Source organism: Hemibagrus wyckioides, linkage group LG08 (genome assembly GCF_019097595.1).
Source record: "Hemibagrus wyckioides isolate EC202008001 linkage group LG08, SWU_Hwy_1.0, whole genome shotgun sequence".
Taxonomy (NCBI): Eukaryota; Metazoa; Chordata; class Actinopteri; order Siluriformes; family Bagridae; genus Hemibagrus; species Hemibagrus wyckioides.
In genome coordinates, this window is record NC_080717.1 from 18,789,945 (window position 1) to 18,811,536 (window position 21,592).

General features: G+C 40.8%; 1 protein-coding gene across 3 annotated transcripts in view; it reads left to right on the forward strand.

The window, feature by feature from the left end:
• Nucleotides 1-21,592, forward strand: part of LOC131357317 (serine/threonine-protein phosphatase 2A 55 kDa regulatory subunit B beta isoform) — a 51,621-nt gene that overhangs the window by 22,338 nt on the left and 7,691 nt on the right. For 2 of the 3 annotated variants that reach the window (XM_058396219.1, XM_058396218.1), the window contains 5 exons: nucleotides 13,095-13,192; nucleotides 13,743-13,908; nucleotides 16,439-16,551; nucleotides 20,405-20,582; nucleotides 21,204-21,368. In XM_058396219.1, the coding sequence (XP_058252202.1) occupies nucleotides 13,095-13,192; nucleotides 13,743-13,908; nucleotides 16,439-16,551; nucleotides 20,405-20,582; nucleotides 21,204-21,368 (720 nt within the window). Of the gene's footprint in view, nucleotides 1-1,213; nucleotides 1,848-13,094; nucleotides 13,193-13,742; nucleotides 13,909-16,438; nucleotides 16,552-20,404; nucleotides 20,583-21,203; nucleotides 21,369-21,592 lie in introns of those variants that run through there. The other variant, XM_058396220.1, reaches the window with a different exon arrangement.

Consider the following 21,592-nt stretch of genomic DNA (forward strand, 5'->3'; position numbering starts at 1 on the left):
GCCACAGTATGCCAAATACACCATAAACCAGTGTGCAGACTCATTTCATCCAGTAAACACTGTCACAGCTAAAGGTGCATGCAGTGAGCAGTAATTTTACAAACATTTTTCTGTTATATGTGGCAGTATGTGTTTGCAATGCAAATCAGATTCTTTGTAGGCAATGCCATCAGGCAGATTAGCACAAGTTAAATATGCAGAAGACTACAGCTTTAAAGAACGAGTGCAGTGTCCTGCAGAGTCTTATATTAAAAGCATCATGCAAATGAAATCGTCCCAGAGTTCGAGCGCCAAAGGCAAGCTTCATAATCCAATTAATCAGTGTCTGGTCTGCGAACACTTTTTAAGGGGGGGCATTATGCTAAAAGGAAATCTATCTGAAATCGATGGATTCCATTTTTTTTATCGGTGTCTGTGCTATTTCTTTCTTCTTTTTTTTTCCATTATTTGCTCTTAAGGGGAGATATGCATTAATTATGGCTGTATGTGTGTGTGTAAAGCTTAAAATAACCCTCCAGTAAAACAAAACCTAGTATTTATACTGGATGGTGGAGCCACCTTTATGTTATGAATGCAAGAGGATGGTAGAGGTGCACATCATCATCAACATCATCATCATCATAAATCTCTTTACCCTGCTGTGGATACTGAGCCTATTCAGGGAACCTTGTATGTAGTCTCTGGATGGGATAGTAGTCAGAGCACCATGCTCATGGGCACACACACACGTTCACTCCTAGGGGGCAATTTAGTGTTGTGGCATGTTTTGTGAAAATGGGAGAAAAACAGTGAACATGAAACTCTACACAGACAGCAGCTGACCCTGGAGCTGTGAGACAGCACCACCATGCCCCTGTGTTTGGACTATGTGACTGATCATTCCTAAAAATAAACGATGAATCATCCTGTATTCCCTAAAGGTGTGAAAGTGTGCTGCTGGCCGCGAGACAGTTCTTGAAAGAAATCTCAAATGAGCATGAAATGATTTCAGCTACATCCTGTATAGTGCATTAAGTGTGTGAGATTGAGTGTATGGTGTAGCGCTGCGGAGCAGCTCCTATTGCCACGTGCTGTCACTTCAGTGCTGGACAGCGCCGCGGTGAGTGGGAGGGGCCAATAGGGCGCTGGTGGGGGGTGGGGGTTGTGTGTGTGTGTGTGTGTGTGTGTTGGGGGGGGGGGGGTTCGGTCCTTCCTGCACCTTTTTTTGACTCATTCACTTGCGGTTAGGATAAGGTCTGAATTCCGTCTCCTCTATACTATTAATATTAGACGAGTGCGCGCGAGAGCTATAGAAGCTATAGGACATGTCCCGTTAACTCCGCCCCCTTCGCACTCCAGAAGGTGGAAAATCCCGTCTTAACTCAAATCCCCATTTCCGCGTCCAGTGCCCTTCATTCACAACGCTTCGTGCTGTTTCTTCCATGCATTCTTTTTTATTTAATTTTTTCTCCACAAGAAAGGCTAGATCCGCCGGTTAGTGTAAGACGTGGGTTCCTACTTCTTCACTTAAAGATGAATTGCTGAGCTGCTCCTGCCGTGAGCCTGATCTAACTGCACACCGCTGCGTGCCTCTTTGATCACCGGCTTTCCAGTGGATGCTCCCCGAGGCAGAACGACCTCAATCGCCGGTACCGACTGATTACACTCACTCGTGCTCAAGACAGACGCGGTAGACATGAGAAGCAGCGCGATGGAGCCGCTGATCGCATGCTGATGTTTGCGTCCACGATGGATTCTTGTATGTCCGCCTTAAGCTTCCGATTTCACGGCATCATAAATGGAGGAGGAGAGTGACAACCGCAAGATCAACAACAGCTTCCTTCGGGATCACAACTATGCAACAGAAGGTAAGGAGAAAGTCAGTGAATTTGTGGTGCGTTTGAATAATGTCAGGTATGGGCAGGGCGTCATGGATTAGGTAGTGTAAGTGAGGCTGTACTGTAGCCTACATGTTGCACACACGACCCCGCCTTATTTGGACACGTTTCTCTAATATGCTATAGAATCTCGACGATCGCATATAGTTCCGGAGAAATCTGCGCCATTGCATGGACTATGCAGGTCACAATCATGCGATAAGGTGTGTGTCTGTGTGTGTGTGTGGGATTGAAGCTGTGAGGAAATGGACGATCATATGGCTCCGTTTTCACATTCCGATCTTGGGTGTCACTGTGGCACCATTCAGCATTCGCAGAGTGACTCAGATGTTGCATTGCAGAGATTTAGCGGCTGTGTTTGCGTCGACACCCAGACACTCTGCTATGAACGGAGGGGATCTCATCGTGGATCAACTCTGAGTTAATCTATGAGTAACCTAGATACGATGCAGTCGATGATGATGATGATGATAGTGATGATGATGATGATGATGATGATGATGATGATGATGATTTGGTGATTATGATGTTTAGAAATTAATTAGGCATAAGAATAAAAATTTAGATCAGGTATCCAGTCTTTCATAAATGAGATTATGTATCGTATGATTGGGATATAAAAAATAAAAATGAGAGCAAAGACAGCTCTGTCTAGAAGAATCTGGATGTTGCAGGCTCACAGGGCCTGTCTCAAATGCCTGAAATCGATATGCTGTCTGTGGAATATCACTGGCTGCATTCGAAGTAAGACATCATCTTCATCATCTTCATTGTCGTATTTATCCTGGGCAGGGTCGCAGTGAGTGCAAGGTGGGGACACACCCTGAATGGGACGCCATGGCAGGGCACCATACACACACATTCACACAGTCATTCACAGCTATAGGGACAGTTTAGCCGAGGATATCCAGCTTGGAGGATGGAAATTGAAGAACCTGCAGAAAATCCACATGGACACAGTGAGATCATGTAGAAACTCCATACCATAGCTTGAACCAAACCTTTTAAAATATATTAACTCTCTTGTTTCAGCATTCTCTTAGACTGTTAATAAATCTTAAATTGCATAGAGTTTTTATGACAGAAGAGTGGAAGTGGATGCAGCATATTTGCATGTGAGTGTCCACTTACCATGCACAGAGCTCAGATGGGGCCAGATCACTGGTCCTTACTCAGCAGAGGGCACCTTTCTGGTCATTGATTAATAACACTGGGGCTTTTGTAATACTGAGCCAGTGGAAAGATGCAATCAGCAGCCTGCAAGCTCAGAACCTCTCCGTTTATGACCAATCTGAGGGCACTGGGCCAGTCTGTAAATCAAACTTGTAACTTTTAGTCTCACACACACATGCACAGCATGTGGAACCTGCACCCCACTGGCTCTAAATGTCTGTCTGACTGCAGCTGACTGAGGATGACCAGGCTGTCTGTCTGAGGCATATACATGCTGGTTTGTAGAGCATTGTAGGTCCATTAAAGGTTGGGTGGAAAATAAGTTAAAAGCAGTAGCTTCTTCTAGAAACCACACTGTAAGTGGGTCAGTTTGTATACATGGTCAAGTTGGAGGCTTTTCTGAGTGGGTAATTTAAAAGGTCCAGATCCCAATCCTCACAACTAAATTAAATTTTGCATACCAGCCTCATTAATTCCCTACACCCATCCCCACCCCCTAATGCCTACACAGCTTTATTCTCAGTATTCAGACCTCAAGATTTTTCCAGCGTACTAATCACAAACATAATAGTGGTCACCTTTTTCCTCTGTAGTATACATTCAGTATGTATTTAGTAGCTTTTAATATACACATTACATATTTGCATTATTATAAACAGAGACGGCAGTTCTATGTACTTTTCATCATCTGTCTCTAATATCAACCCCTATGTGCAGTAATTCACTGACTGGACAACTAATATGATGACGCTATCTCCCCAGTGTGGACATCCTGAGGCTGTGGATGCCTCACATTATAATGACGTGGACAGTTTGTCCTTACTGCTATAGAAATGTACACAATGGTACTACTGGATTTTTTTTAGATTGAAATTCTCCAGTGAGACCGCTCATACCTCTACACATAATGCATTGTAATGCACAGGAGGTTTGGCTGTACACACAGACAATTGCTTGTACTGCTTTTTAGAATGGCAGAATATGATCATTCGGATTCAATTGACCTTTCTCCGCACACAATCAGTGCAAGCAGCCCGATGACCCGATAGGGTGACCTCGCAAAATACACCCCCAACATGTGCACACCACATTGTCTAATTTACTAAAGTGCCACAGTGCAGGTAATTCAATTTCACAAGGTAACTTTGTAACCTCACTAGTGGTTTCATAAGTCCCAGACCTAATAAAGTACTGACAGGCATCCCATAGGGTACAGAGGGTAAAAACGAGGTATGTAAATGTGCCTGAAATTACCAGTATGCCCTCTATTAGCATTTCCTTCTTGTATTAAACAGTAAAGAATTATCACATGATCATTGGGTTGTGTAAAGCCTAAGTGTTAATATTTAATGAATGACCTCTAAAAGCTGTGTTGATATGAAGTAAAATTAAGTCAAATATTTGCTTTTGTGATAGAGCTTAGGATATTAATTCCTCAAAACGATAGTCATGGGAGTCATAGGGGTAACACATGCACAGAGCGCCAGCACTTTTTTACATGTGTAAGGTAGGATTAATTTGGCAGTGTGGGTGACACATTGATACCAGCTACATCATCAGCATGTTCATCCAGAAATTACATTTTGGGAAACAACTGCTCCAGCTGTACTTGAATGAATGAATGAATGAATGAATGAATGAAAGCTGTGGGACAAAAAGCTGTTTTGAGAGAACTGGCTAGAATTCACTATCATAGTTCATCAGGCTGGTGGAAAACATCTTTTTAACAATTTTACAAAGGTTTCCTTATTTTCTCTCTGTGCATGTATCTCTTTCATTCATTCGATGCTGTCATTCTCAAAATATGTCCCAGTATTGCGTTATTATCCAAAGAAGACCTGGAGGTTAGAGTAAAGTATAGCTCTGTGGGATGTCTTGTGTCTCCATTTGTGTATTCAAAGTTAATTGAAGCAAATGATGTGAAAAAATAAAACCAACAACAGTGGAGGTCAAATGATATATTTTTAAGATCTAATGATTTCCAGGCTTAATGGTTCCTACATTAATGGAGTCAATGTGACATTTTAAAATTGATACAAATTTCCATATTACTCATTCGCCCATGTGCGGGCTCAGAGGATGGAGACAACAGCACAGACTCAATGCACCTCATTAGCATAAGAGAGATGCCATCAGAATGACATTTGGCTAATAGCTGTAGGATTGATGTGCTGGTAGCTGTTAAGGAGGCTCGACCTTCATCTTCATTTGTGCTTGGTGGGCTTAATTGCCCAAAACATACATGCTTACATATCTCTTCATTCCTACGCTTGTCCTAAACAACCTGCTTTCTGATTTTGAACATGCTGAAAAAGGATTTCCAGCTGTACTGCTAATCATCAGTTGCTCACAGCATCTGTAGCATATACGGCTTGACAGAGATGGATTTGCGGTGTGGATGTGCAGTCTGTGCTGCAACGGGGAAAAGATTTTAGTGAATGGGGAAATGAAAGCCACAAAGGGTAGTGCTTCATTTTATTAGTAAAGGTTAATTAAACATCTCAGACATAATACTAATAGGTCAGTGATTAAAGGGCAGTGATAGAAAGGTAGCAGTCAGCTCCCTAGGAATGAGTACATCATGTACACCAGTTCAGGCACTTAGTAAGGACTGTAGCTCACTACACACTGGGACAGTCATGTGATGCCTCAGTAGATGATGTTCTTATTTCCTCACCAGTCACTGTACAACCCAAATACATAAAATATTTAAGTTTTATATGTCATGTAATTTTATTAGCTTCTCTCATGGTACTAGCAGGATTGTAGGCTAGCTAGTGATTTTTTTAATTAGATAGATAGATAGATAGATAGATAGATAGATAGATAGATAGATAGATAGATAGATAGATAGACAGACAGATAGACAGACAGACAGACAGATACTTTATTCATCCCAATGGGAAATTTACAAGTTCTAGCAGTATCCACAAATATTATAAAGTTTTAATAAAAATGATTGTCTTTACAATCAAACAATGTCAAATTGTATAGAATGTCAAATAAACCTTTCTAAAATAAGTAATCATTTAAGAGCTACAACAACGATAACAAGCTACTTACATTTGACGAAGTTGAGTTCATCCGTCTTTTTTTTCTGAGTTGAAAATATGACATCATTTCCAATAAGGGAACATAAGGAGCATTGATTCTCCCTGGATTTTGCAGTGCTTCATGTGATTATGTTTTTAGGGAGAAAACGTTTTAGTGCACTAGAAGGATTTTTTTTCTGATTGAGAGAGACAGCCCTTAAAATGGCCGACTCTCTGACTGAGATGATTGAGATGCATCTTTAATCTAACTGGCATAACACTATCTGAGCCACACTGTTTATTATTCAATACTAGCAGTTCAAATTGAGCAATTTAAAGTACAACAGTATAAGTACTCCTTTAACGTAGCTCATTAAGGGAGAACCACTGAATACTTACTACATAGTGTGTATAAGAAATCAAGCCGCCTCAAACATTAAATCGTTTCAAATAAAATAATGTAATCCATTTCATTTACCCGATGCATTTTCATTTCTTCCTCCCAGCATTTAATAAGGCAGAGGTATTGGATAGTGTGTGGAAGATCTTTTTTTGCTGATCTGCATCTATCTGGAAATATGGTCAGTGGTCTTCAAATGAAAAATTCACAGTTTTCAATAAGTGATGAGCATATAAGCATATGAGCTGCTTTCAATAAGCTCTGGATGTGTGAGCATTGATTCACCAGCAGTGTTTAACCCCAGTTTCATTTGAGTGTTTCTAACCAAGGCTTAAAAAACGAGCTAATGAACTATTTATTAACATACATTACTGTAATTGGTGGATCTGTATTATTAGACCTATTTGAAGGTTGTGTTTGTGCCTCAAAATAGAAATTTGTTATCCTGCTACTACATTACCCGTATGATTAAAAGCGATGGATTACATTCTCAACAGCAGCAATATGAATGTAGATTAATGTGCTGCATTTCTTGTTCCTTTGCATGTTAACTTCTCTTTTTCTGCTTGGTCTAAGATGGAGTGTTCTCAGTGAAGCTGCGTTGGTAAAAATAGCAGCCCCGGTCCCTCAGTGCTCAAAATACGGCCTAGACATGCAGACTGAGAACAGCTCGATGGGGGCTGATGCTAATACACCCACCCTGCCAGCACAATTTACACCCCGGCTCTCACTCACGGTTAATGCCCCGCACTGTACCGAACGTTGAGTGTTATTATTGCTGCTACAAGAACGAGAGAGGTTGGGGGGGTTGGGGTGGGGTGGGGTGGAGGGCGAAGTGCAGCAAACGAGACTGCCAACACAAATCTCCCCAGGCTACAGTTTAAGATTTCGGTCATAAAAAGAAATATCTCTCGAACCCAACGGGGCCACATTGATTATTCAGGAGAAAACTGTGAGGCGAAAATATTGCGGCTCAGAGAGAGAGAGAGAGAGGAGAGAGAGAGAGAGAGAGAGAGAGAGCACAGAGAGGGTTTGGACATGTTGGAGATTATTCACTGCTGGGTGCACTGACTTTTTCCTGTGGGATATCCCCCATGTGGGAGCAATAGCCAGAAATTAAAAAATGGCTTCTATCCTACCTCGCCATTATGTCTGAAAAGCCGAATCCTGGTGAATGAACTAAGAACAAGTATTGTATTTAGAAAAACACACTCACACTCACACACACACACCTTTTTTGTGTGAATCACAGTGACATGTTTACTCAGCTTCACCGCTTTCTCTCTTGCTCTTTGTATTCAAAGTATACCTTATTATACACTCCAATGTGTTTTGCACATCTGTGGGAAAATTACGTATCTGTTAATGATGTGTGAAAAGAAGGCCATTACAAGCTTCTAGACAACCCCCTCCTCATACACACACACATATGCACCAAAACACACACACACACACACCCTCCTTACTCCATTGTACCGTTTTTCCAAGAAATGGGGTTAATTGGCTTTTACTCTCTTCTCTACACAGCAAAGTATTGTCGAGACAGAGGCCCCACCTCTAGGAAGTGCAAAAGAAAGCCAGCAGCCATGGCGTTTGGGATCAGCAGGTGGTAGAGATGATTACCCCAGTGTGCACTGTTCTCAGATCACGGCTTGTGTCTGCTGAAATGAGTCCAGACCTGCTGTGATTGCTGGCCCACCAGCTGCCCTTTATATCTCTCTGCTTTTGAAATAGCCAGACATCGCCTCGCAGAGTCGTCTGCTGATTGGGAAGCCAGTCGATATACCCAATACATGTTACAAAGCATGCACGACTAGTATCACAGCAGTCCAGTGGCTTTAACACGTGTTTGTTGTAGGGTGGATTAAGCGGAAGAGATTGATTGGTTGATTTGGTATAATTTTCCGTTGTGAAAACTTCACAGGAGGACGTGATTGTGCTTGAAGGATCCAAATAAAACAGCACTGAGCTCTTCTTCCCAACAACAAAGCTTTATGAATAGAAAGAGATCACGCACAGAAGGGGAACATTATGTATATAATATAACTTTTTGTTCACTATGCTGATGCTTTTCCACCAGACAGTGTTATAGCTAAGGCACCGTGAACAAATACATGATCAAATATTTTATTAATTATATTTACTTTTACTTTTCCTGAGTAAAGTCATTTTTCTTACCAAGGTACCACTTTAATTTGTATTTACAAACACACAAAAAATGCAAATAAGCACAAAATAATAAAATATAGTAAAATAGTAAAATGTCTGATTTTGGTGTTTGGGGATTTTATACACGAAAGTGCAAAATTTACAACTAAAAATGCATATTTTTTTTTAAAAATAATCAAATTATGATTTGCTATGTCTAAAACTTTCTGGATTAAAACAAACAACAATGCAGTATTACATTTGCAGAAGTCTATTTCATTCAGTTAAATTGGGTACATTTTAGTATATTGTTTTTACTTGGTTTTGTAAATGACTATAGCTAACAAGAGTGCTTAAAGTTTCTTAAAATGAGGATTAAATACCACCATGGCAACGTTACGTTCATACTCTGATACTCTGATGAACAAACCCACACAAAAGGCTCATTTACATTTTGTTTCCTCTCTCTAACTTCACTTGTGACATAATTCCCATAAATCACCAGCACCATGCCTTTTGATCCAATCACACAAACAAATTAGCTTGTGGACTAATTGTGGACTTTCGCCAAATCAGGACTCAAGATTACTAAACATGTGGGTGGAAGTAGAATTGGTGGAAGTGAAGGTCAAATGAAGTCGTCTCGAACTTCCGTCACAAGCTGGTGCAAGAGCGGCCATTTTAAAAAACAATAAGTACTAGCTGGAGTCTCTTTTCCCCTAGACAGCCTAGCACACCAAGCCTCAGTATTGTCCATGCTGTAGGGCTCCATGTTGGAAGGTGCGTCTTTGCGCATGTGTGTTTGAATGGAATCTTCTTTGCAGCCTGATCCGTTGGACATGCAGAGCTCAGCAGAAGTGCTCTAATCTCAGGAGCCATGGCCAGGATTTAAAGGGTGCTCCACCAGCCTCCATCCTGACAGCTTCCTTCTTAATACCTGCAGTTCTGATTACACAACTAGTTTTAAAGAGAAGAAAAAGAAATTACGGGGTTTTTTTTGCAACAGAGAGCGACAGAATTGGCATTGACTGGGGAATCATATGTGCCTGAATGTGTGGAAGTGTTCCCGGTAGTGCTGTTCAGTATCAGCAGACACACGGTGACCTACATACTGCAGTATCAGCTCCTCTCTGCTGTCACATTGCGGTACTGGGGTTCCAACATGCTCTTTGTGTTTCCTGAAGGTTGATTTGACAATTACCTCAAATCTCATCCATTTAGATTATCATATCATCTTCTTGTTTAATTTCACCTCCATGTCAGTCTCACTTCTCCTTATGCTAGTAGTCATTGCCTTTCCCAGCTCCCAGCGTTCCCCTTTGAGATCTCTATGATTCAATCATCTGCTTATTGTGTTGGCTCAGAGGTCAGGAAACTCAGTCTGTAAATACAATAGAAGAGAAAATAAATGGGGATTGGAGTCTGTTATGGTGCTTGGGGTAGGAGGATGTTCTTTTGCATTTCGGTCTCTTTTCCCCAGCTGCCTTAGTGATGGGAAGGCACCTATGATACATGTTCTACATCCAGCAGCGATGCTGCGAGAGGACAGGTTGGCACGGTAACCTACTTTATAGCGTGTGAGCGATGAGAGTTTCTGTCAAGGACGGTTTCGTCTGACCAAGACAGTATGCTATCATGTGACTTAATACCCTTTGCCATGTCTGCCCGAAGGATTTATTATACACATGGTGCTCTGGGGTAATATCGTATCTCTCTGTATTAGAGAACTTCAGAAAAATGGGTCACTTGAGGGGAAACATTCCTCAGTCATTAAACTGATAGGATCTATAGGTCTAACATAAGCATATCCCCAGTGTCTCATCTGCACATGTCTATCTTAAGGAAGGATAAGAGGGAATACCAGAGACACAGCAAGCTCATTAGAGCTTTTAGCGATTACGCTAGTCCAATGTGTTGATAATGAGGCATATCTGTGTATGTGATCCAGCTCGAGGATGCAGGTTTTTCCTAGCATCCTGAGGGTGAAAGGGATTTAAAGCGCATTTAATGCAAGAGAAGGCCCATAGGGTATCTGATTTGCATACTGACTTTCAATTCTACACTGCAGTGTGACTATGATGAATTTCTTCTCTGCCCTGCTTTTCCTTTCCACTTTTAGCTTCTATGAGATCACGCTGCCTGATGTGTGATCTCTCTCTCTGTCTCTTTGTCTCTCCATCAACTGCCTGGCTTAAAAAAAAAAAACACAGGTCAGATTCATATAAATGACAGGATCAAGTGGCTCACACATCTATACTCGCCTTGTGTGTAAGGGATTAAGGTTATGCTACCTATTGGCCACTGGAAGGATGTGGGATTCACATCATGCCTGTTTATATCCCCAGACGTTCACCAGTGTGGCCGGGAAACAGCAGGGCCCCTGTGATAATCCTCTCAATCCTGCTTCCATCACCACCCGCATTTACACTCTATTATACCCCTAAAGCTGATATCAGGTCTTAGTGAGACTGCTTACCAAAATAAAATCTCTCACAAAGAGCGGGATTTATATGTTATATGGTTTGTGCAATTATTATTGCAGCTGAGTCAGATCGGCTGCAGCAACGTGGGAAAGAAATAAGTATCTTAGAATGGCAAAGGTCAGCACAGTCTGATCCTCTGATAACCAGATTGCACTCTTGCCAGGTTTTAAACTTAGGGGTGAGCAGTATGACAAAAATAATCATATCAAGACTCTTGAAAGCATTACTGTGATTCATCTATAACATAATGTAAAGGTTTGCACACAAACAGCCAGCGATATATTAGTGTTACACCAAATAAATCTGTAATCACATCAACATCTACTAGTTCTAGCCCCTACAGCCCAGTTAATACAACCATTTGTGCAATTATTATTTTTTAATGAATAAAAGAAGTGATATTTGAGAAAATAGAGATATTGAGATATTGTCATATTGTCCAGCCTTACTGGTACTAGAAGGAAATCTGAGAGGATGGAAGGAATTAAAAGCCCTCATGGCTCCCATTGCGCCGTATGTTTTGACAGCACTCAAGCCACGAGCACTGAAGTCACACATCGCGACGTAATACACTTCACCGAACCGTGATGGAAGTGGTTTCCATGGCAACAGCTTCCTCTCATCCCCCATTCACCAAGCTTTAAATCCACTGTGGGGGTGTGAGTAGGAAAGCTCCTCTCTCTCTCTCTCTCTCTCTCTCTCTGTTACATTTCTGCTTCTCAATTTTTCATGTGCACACTACCGGAAACACATTTACACGGAACAAAATTATTATCCTGAATTTCTATTATTCTGCTCCATGCAAATTTGTGATATCTGACTCGAGGCAGCCTGCGGATGCTGTCATTAAGAGGGCTGCTATTTTCTCCATTAACACTTTTATGGCTACAACCTCATGCATCTTTTTTTTATAGAGCATATTATGGGATGTCTAGTGGGACTGTGGACTGTTGCACCTGACTAGGGTGTGAGGCTGCATGAAGCTGCTGATTTAATATTGTCACTGGCATGTTATAAGTCTTGCTATAACTGGCCCTGAACTGTGGTACAATTAAGCCTCAATAAACCATTATTCCTTTTCTGTGCATTGCACAATGCTTAATCGTATCTATTATGAGCTAACGAAACACAGGTAAATCTTAGTAAATCGGTTTTAGTAAGCGTTTTTCAGTATAATCTTCATTATTGTTGGTGCTGGACCTGAAGGGTGAAGGAGTATTTCCTCGACATTTCCTCACTCTAGTGGAATGAGCAATCTCTCTAGAGGAGTGTGGAAGGAAAAATCCTGAAACGGCAACGCTGAATCTATTGCAGTGTCTGCTGAACTCCTGGCTCTTTGCTAGTGCTTTGATTTAAAAAAAAAAGGGGGATTATGTTCTAGCGAATTCTGCCTTGTGCAAGATGATTTGGAGGATTACATTTCGTGCTTCCCAGGTCAGAGCATCAGATCATCTGACAAGCCATCTTTAGCCTATTTTCTGCAATATGTGGGTCAGTAGGACATTTTTAAAATATGTCACGTTGCAGGTTTATATTTTGTTTTGATTTACTTCCCTGGCTTGCTTTGAAGACATCTGAGTACACGGCATCACATTTGCACGCCATTAAACCCTTAAAGCCGTCGCTCGCTCTGAGTGCGCTTGCTTACCCAAATAAAGCCCATAACAAAAGGGCTCCGGATTTATGTGTGGCCTGCGTCCTAATGCGGCACGTGATGAAGTGCCGGATTACTAAAGAACAGTCTTACAAGTGTTTGAGATGCAACACTTTGTTTAACAATGTTACTCCTCTCCACTAACACTTTTCTTTATGGGGTGTAATCTGATTTGACAGAAAATGCTGCCAGTAGCTTTGCTGTTCTTCAGTCAAATTGAATGTGTAATTCTATCTTTGGGTGCTTGCTAGACAGTGGGAGTGTGTTTAAACTCATCTCTCTCTCTCTCTCTCTCTCTCTCTCTGTCTGTCTTATGCTCTGTTGCAGCTGACATCATCTCTACGGTTGAGTTCAACTCAACAGGGGAGCTCTTGGCCACTGGGGACAAGGGAGGACGTGTGGTGGTTTTCCAGAGGGAGCAGGAGGTAAATGCAAGAATGAGCACGAGCCTCATCCTCCACTTTCTCCTGCAAGCACTGTACTATTAACATATATTATTTTTCTTTATATACATTTTCCATGTATAAAATGCTTGGGATAAGAGCCTCCAAATCTTTCCCCTGAGTGATCACTATTACCCTAAGGAATAGTACAGTACTTATGTAAGGTAATTTACATAGTTCCAACTGGTCAATATACAACTTTATCTGTCTCAGACAACAAACCTTAAACACACAAAAGGGGAAGTCAGCTTCATGTTTGCCTTAATGTACTGCTTTAGCAATTACCACCTCTATTGATTCTTTCAGCTGACAGGAAATCACTCTATTTTGCTATGTATTTATGGCCTATGAATACATTCATATGCTGCATTACCACAGACTGCGACAGAGCCCAGTGCTGCATTATGTCTAATTCAGTTTGTAGCTACTCAATTAGACGTCCCGCATCCAGTCAGTAATGTTTATTGACTACAATTTTGTGCCAAGAGACAGTCTAAGAGGTTTGATTATACTTTCTCCGTCTGTCATCTAGAGTAAGAACCAACCTCAAAGGAGAGGAGAGTACAACGTTTACAGCACCTTTCAGAGCCACGAGCCGGAGTTCGACTACCTAAAGAGTCTTGAGATCGAGGAGAAGATCAACAAAATAAGATGGCTGCCCCAACAGAATGCAGCATACTTCCTTCTCTCCACCAACGGTGAGTTGAGTGAGCAGGCATCACTGTGGGTTTATGTTCTGAATCAATTTGCTTATCAGAAGGTTGTGAGTTCAAATCCCAGGTCTACCAAGCTACTACTGCTGGGCCCTTGAGCAAGGCCCTTAACCTCCAAAACCCCCAGTTGTATGAAATGAGATAAAAATGTAAGTCACCCTGGATAAGGGCGTCTGCCAAATGCCAAAAATGTAAATTATTCGGTCCACCAATAGGAGGGATTGATATGAAGCTCAATGTGACAAATACTAATACAGTAGTGGCAATGGTGAAATATAAACAAAACATTTTCACAGTATGAACAAAACCTCTGCCATAAACTGTAATATACATGTGCATTGTGTTCCACGTGGAAGGTGAAGCTGAATTTTTAGACAGAATGAAAATAAATAAGACTACCATTTAGAAGGAGATCCCTAACTGAAAAGCCAAAATATGTGTCCTTTCTCTGCATTAGCGATTCTTCATAAACCCTCTTTTTAAAAACTTGTAACAGAGGAGTGCATTTACAAATGTTAGTGAATCCTGTGCATGTCTAACTACGAAATGAATTCCATTACAGTGAACGAATCCATTCCTTATTCACTGTTTACTGCGCTATATGGGACACAGCCATTTTGTGGTGTTGCTTAAATTCCTGGTGGACAAATTATATTCCCTGGATAGCTGGATAGTGCATTGTATTTTTATTATTATTTATAATGCAGTATATATCAACCACTACTTTGTACTTAGTTACACATTGCATAGAGCTTTCTCTCGACAAAGGTCGTGTAAATAAAATGTAAATATAACGCATTGCCTAGTGACTACTAAAGCCGACCCTTGTCTGTAGTCATGTTTATAATAAGCAAAAATCTTTTGATGCTTTGATGTGTGTACTTCTGGTTGCTACGCATAAAGTTTTTACAATGATGTTTTTATGATGCGCTCGCTTGTAAATGCTCTTTAAAATCAGCCCGGTGTCTCTTTGTTGTGTGATATACGTAGTGCTCTATCTATAACAGTAAATAGTGAGTAAGTGAGTGAGGGATTGAGTTCAGGCAAAGCACTTGTCTTATAGCTAGCTAACAGCAGCTAGTTAACAGTCAGTGTGCGTGTTTGCAGATTTATAGAAGTCATCTCGCTAATGTAACCTGAACTCACATGCAGCTAACCTGCTAGGAACTAAGATTAGTTATCCCTTTTCTAGGGTTTGAAATGATTAGTTATCCCTTTTCTTTGGAGATGTGGTAGTTCAGTGGTTAAGGTGTTGGTCTACTGATCAGAAAGTTCAAATCCCAGGTTCACTGCTTGGGTGCCTGAGCCAGGCCCTTAATTGCTCAGGTTGTATAAGATGAGATAAAATGTAAGTTGTTCTGGATAAGGGTGTCTGCCAAATGCCAGAAATGTAAATGTAGTCTAGTTAGCCAGCTAGCTTTGTTCATTAAACAATAGTGCTAGGTTATGTTTCGTCCTCAGGTGAGCCAAAAAACAAGCAATGTAATGTGTTTTTAATGTATAATTTAAAAAGAGAGTTTTGGTAAATGATAAATCTTAAAATACTATGACTTTGTTCTTCAGTATTTAAAGACCAAATATATAAGCTGCCACATACATTACATGGTCAAAAGAGTATGTGGACACCTGACCATCGCACCCATATTTGGGTCTTCCCTGAACTATTGGAAGCACATAATTAAACAGAAGGTCTTTGTATGATGTAGCTTTTCAGTTTCCCTTCACTAGAACTAATAGGCTTAAGCAGTGAGCTCCATGATGACATGGTTTGTGGCAAGGTTGGAGTAGAAGAACTCAAGTGGCCTGTACAGAGCCCTGACCTCAACCCTACCGAACACATTTGGGATGAACTGGAACACAGACTGCACCCCAGGCCTCCTCACCCAACATCTCTGCCTGACCTCACTAATGCTCCTGTGAATGAACAGGAAAATCCCCACAGCCATCCTCTAAAATCTAGTGGAAAGCTTTCCAAGAACAGTGGAGCTTATTATAACAGCAAAGCTGGACTAAATCAGGAATGTGGCGTTCAACAAGCACATATGGTAGTGTTAGTCAGGTGTCCACAAACCTTTGGCTATATGTATAGTGAATAAATGAAAAAGGATTGTACTGATTACTGACAGTAGTTATTAGTTGTTAGGAGAGGATAGCAAAATGCATACATTAACCATAACTAACGCAGTATATATTCACACTATATTGACTTTGAAAATTGAAACTGAATTTGAATATATTGAAAATGAAGCAAAAGGTATGTAAACAGACACATTTTCAAAGAGATTTTCATGCATTATAAAATGATGATAGGTTCAGTCTTCCTTCCTGTCCTACTGAAGAAATGCAGGGAGTGTTTAAGTTATTTCAGACGATATAACTTACATGCCGCATGAGCTGGAGAGCTGCCACTATTGTGCCAGATTGTGTGCAGTCTCTTGTTGCTTATACTCCCTTCTCTCTCTCTCTCTCTCTCTCTCTCTCTCTCTCTCTCTCTCTCTCTTTCTCTTTCTCACAGATAAAACTGTGAAGCTGTGGAAGATCAGTGAGAGAGATAAAAGACCAGAAGGTTACAATTTGAAGGATGAGGATGGGAGGATCCGAGACCCTGCCACCATCACATCACTACGGGTCAGCACGATGCATCACCGCAGTGTTATACAGCTAATACAGTTACTACACTATACAATTAACGTGTTATTACGCAACAGTCACTGAGGCAGAAGTATGTAGAGATGGTCAGATAATCTTTACATCTTAACAGGATTTAATGTTTTCTGGGCAGCTCAGAAATGTGAATTGTGTGATTTTTGAAGAAATCTCAAACATTTAGTCTTTTCACTGTACAGAGTCTTTTAGCGACACTGCAAAAAAAAAAAAAAAAAAAAAAAAAAAAAATATATATATATATATATATATATATATATATAGAGCAACATCAGTGCTTTTTCTAATCTGGTGACTATGTCTTCCTTTGTCAGAAACTGAATAGCTGACTATAGTCTTTTCATCTTATTCACAGAACTGATGACTATGGCTTGAGCTTGACAGAATGCTTTGTAAAAAATCTTTTCTGTACGAAACCGACGCTAAGGCAGGTCGTAGCAGTTCACCAGAATCTTTATGGTGCATCCTGTTGTTAAAGCTACGCGTAGCAGTCACTCATCAGTTCAATTCCCATGTGCAAATCACGTTTTCTGTGTTCAGAGCCGGCACTGATAAATGATCTGCTATCATCAATAGACACTGTCTTTCTCCTAATCAAAGCCAGCTGGTGAGAGTGATGATTGTGTGCAATGAAAGAGACATGATCATCTCTCTCTCTCTCTCTCTCTCTCTCACCATTGTGCACTTTCACCCCTCCTTCCAAATTGAATTCGGTTACAAAGGAGGGCATGACTCAGAATGTCCATTAATGTTTACTGCAGTGTCTCTGTTTGTGGCTCCATGGCCTAATGGATTAAAGCACACTGCTCCTGCGCCATTGTCTGGAAGATTAGCCTGACACGGGGCCGGTGGCACGGAAAGGGTGGCAATCCTATTTGAAGCGTAAAATGTATGTGCGCTAGAGAGGGAGAGAGGGATTTATCAGCACACACAGGCAGAGGAGTGAAGGTTGCTAGTGTAGTCTGTGGGGTTTGTTGTCATTTTTTTTGCCAGCCCTTGTTGCCAGCAACATATTCCTTCATGTTTGTAGTTTTACTCCACCATTGAACAGACTTGATGGTAGATACCAAGAGTGACTGATAATGTCGAGTGCAAAAGTTTCCGTCTCCTAAGGTGCAAAACAGAGAATGTACTTTTGTTTATAGTTATCCATTTTAAAAATACTTTATAGTATATGTTATCTAGAATTTCCAATGTATTGAAATGAAAGGGGGTGAATTCTTCGATTAAACATTAATACAAAAAATCAACGGTAAAATTAATCCCCAGATTAGGGGTGTAGTAACACAGTGCCACTATCTTTATCTGTATTTGTATCTGGTTAGTGCTCCATCACTCAAGTGCACAAATAGAGCATAGGTCATTATTTCTGTTTGTTTTGTTTCTAACCAATGTAGGTTCAATCCTGACTCAGGACTGCAACATTTTCACATTAATGAGCAGGATCTTTGTTTGTCCTGTGAGCTTCATCTCTAAGCTCCTACAGTAAACAACTCTTGCTCACATGATGTTTTTGGGCATCCTGCAGGATCCCAGTCTCTGTGCACACCTCTGGTCTCAACAAGATGACCAGTGATCGTCTCTGGCATTGGATGTCAATAAACAGAAATGGGTAGACTAGCATGTTATTAGAGAATATCTGTGAAAGCTAACACACCAAATCTAATTTCTTTCTTTGGTCCAAAAAAATTTCTTTCTTTGGTCCTAAGGATGTAAAAATGTAAATATTTTTGCAGAAGCCAGTAGACACAAAGAAATGCCACTTAAAACAGTTATGTAACCAAGTGTTTTACCAAATAATGTGTTGGCTAAAATGTGTGCCAACAAAATATAATAGTTATATTATAATAATTTTCAATAAATATTTTCCTGATAAAAATGAATAGACTTTGATCAAAGATGTGCGATCTGGCACGGTGTCTCTAGAAAAACTGTCTGCTATTTTCTGTTCATTGCCCTTTGATTGGGGACTAATGGTGGAATGGAAAAATTTGTCTTGTGTTATCGTTCGTTAAATACTCACTAGCGCAGAGCTATGAGCGTTCCTCAGCTGCCTACTCTGGAACAGGAAAATAAAAAATACGTATATATCAACACGCATGACAACAACCAGGCACCGCTTTGTCTCATTATGGTCATGAGAACGAACGTCATTATTCATGTTAGTTGTGAATAAAACGGCGTTAAGTGGCATCTTAAACTGAAACAGCCTAATTTATATTCATATCTAAAAACTCACTCAGACAGTTTAAGAGCCTGAAGATAATGATTAGTATAGTCGAGGTTGCTCTAGGGCCTGATTTTAAACACCTCTCATGCTGCGTGGAGATGCTTTATTGCCTTGTGCAGTAGCAGAAGGAAATCACACTAGGAGAGGCTTCCTGCTGCTTCAAAACGTGCCATTTTGGACCAAGGCGCGAACCACATCTGCATGGTGCAATTAGGACCTGCAGGAGAGGTTTTAGTGTCGCACAGAATAGACACAGCACAGTGGGACATGAAATACAGTGGCACAAATCCAGAATAGCCATTACGGTTGTCTTTAGCCCCGATCAGTTGCGAAGAAAAAAGACGAATGATTTTCATATTTAACCTGAAGATGAAACAGAAATATCTGTAAAGAATTTTGAAATTCTGTGTTTCCCAATAATTCCCCTTTCCTCTTTTCAGGCTTTTGATGAGGTTACAATCAGTAAGGAAATATTAAAGGAGAACTCCTTTCTGAAATATCTGCTTATATTGAAGTGCTAATTTTTGGTTGGTTGATGCTTGGTAGTATTTTCTTTATTCCTGTAGTGAGTAGTTGTCTGTTGCTTAAGAAAACAGGAGTCTAAAACAACAAAACAAAAGCTTCTCTTCTTATGCACCAAGTAGTGAAGACAAAAAAATGCAGGACTTCACGTTCCAGGATGCAATGCATCTACACCCACCAGGCAAAACATTATGACCACCTGCCTAATATTGGTGTTGGTCCCCCTTTTCCTGCCAGAACAGCCCTAACCCGTCCTGCACTGTGTATTCTGACACCTTTCTATCAGAACCAGTATTAACTTCTTCAGCAATTTGAGCAACAGTAGCTCGTCTGATGCATCGGACCACTCGGGCCTTCGCTTCCCACGTGAATCAGTGAGCCTTGGCCATCCATGACCCTGTCACCGGTTCACCACTATTCTTTCCTTGGAGCACTTTTGATAGATACTGACCACTGCAGACCGGGAACACCCCACAAGAGCTGCAGTTTTGGAGATGCTCTGATCCAGTCGTCTAGCCATCACAATTTGGCCCTTGTCAAACTCGCTCAAATCCTTACTCTTGCCCATTTTTCCTGCTTCTAACACATCAACTTGGAGGACAAAATGTTCACTTGCTGCCTTATATATCCCACCCACTAACAGGTGCCATGATGAGGAGATAATCAGTGTTATTCACGGCACCTGTCACTGCTCATAATGTTATGCCTTATCGGTGTATTTGACAGTAAAGACTCGGATAGTTAGTGATCTGTCAGATGTTTAGCATGCAATCTGTAGCTTTGGAATCCTTTGTGTTTGAAGCAGAGTATACAGATGAGGAGTAGAGAGAGCTGGACAGACCAGTCACTTTATGTAGAAATGAATTTCTACTGGCACCAGTATCAACTGGCAGTTAGACAGTATAGTGAGTAATGAAGGAAACTCTTAACCAAAATAGGTTAATGGAAAAAGTGTGGAGATCGCATATTAATTATAAATAGTGATTATGCAAATCATTCAGGGTTTGTTTTGTCCTTGAACGGTGTGAATGTGTTCTCATTCTGGTTCTCTCCTCGTTATTGCAGGTACCCGTGTTGAGGCCAATGGACCTCATGGTGGAGGCGACGCCCAGAAGAGTTTTCTCCAACGGCCACACATACCACATCAACTCCATCTCGGTTAACAGTGACTATGAGACATACATGTCCACAGATGACCTCAGAATCAACCTGTGGCACCTGGAAATCACCAACAGAAGCTTCAGTATCCTTTATTACGTCAATGCTTTACGGTTCTTTGTGTGAGAAAGGTGCAGTTTGTTTTCTCCTGAAAGTAAACATGCTGTGTTAATCTAACCACTGGACCATACAATTGTAGATTTAAAAACATTTGAGAAAATCATTGTTTCAGTTATATATAGTTTCGTTTTCATCTACTGTCTTTGTTGCTGATGTTGTTGATGATTCAATCATAAGTTTTTAGTTCTGATTGGTCATGTTAAAGACAACTGACATCATTCTTTAGCGAGTCTAAAAATAGCAGGAGTGTGTATTAGCTCTTCTAGGATCAACACAATGAGTCAGAGTGTCTATTGATTGATGGAAGGAACTCAGTCTGGATAGTTGTGTCATGATACAGTCTGTCTGGAACCTGCACAAGTTTCAAGACCTTAATATATACCACAGGGGATTTCTATATTAGTCACAGACAAGCTTCCAGACGCTAAGCATTCTATGGTGAAGCAGTCTATGCTAACATTATAAACACAATTGGAAGTAGTAAATATTTATTCGTAACCCTACACCTCCTTAGCATTTTAATTATTACTGTTTTTGCAAAAAATGTTTGTATTATATGTGGCCATTTCCTAAGCAGTGTTTCTAGACATTGTGGACATTAAGCCAGCTAACATGGAGGAGCTGACAGAAGTGATCACAGCAGCAGAGTTTCACCCGCACCACTGCAACACTTTTGTCTACAGCAGCAGTAAAGGCTCCATCCGTCTGTGCGACATGAGGGCCGCTGCGCTCTGCGATAACCACTCCAAGTGTGAGTGCAGGTCCTTTATGATTTAATAAAGCATAGGAATTCATCTGTACAGGGGTATGAATAAGGTCACCTCAGTTCATGTTAGAAAGCTTTGGTGGTCTCTCGCATAGTCTCCAGATCCACTGAGACATGTTATGAATCCAGTGTACCATGTATTTCCTTATTCCACTGAGGTGGATCTGCGAGAGACAACCCCACTACCACCACCAAGGCACACAACTAGC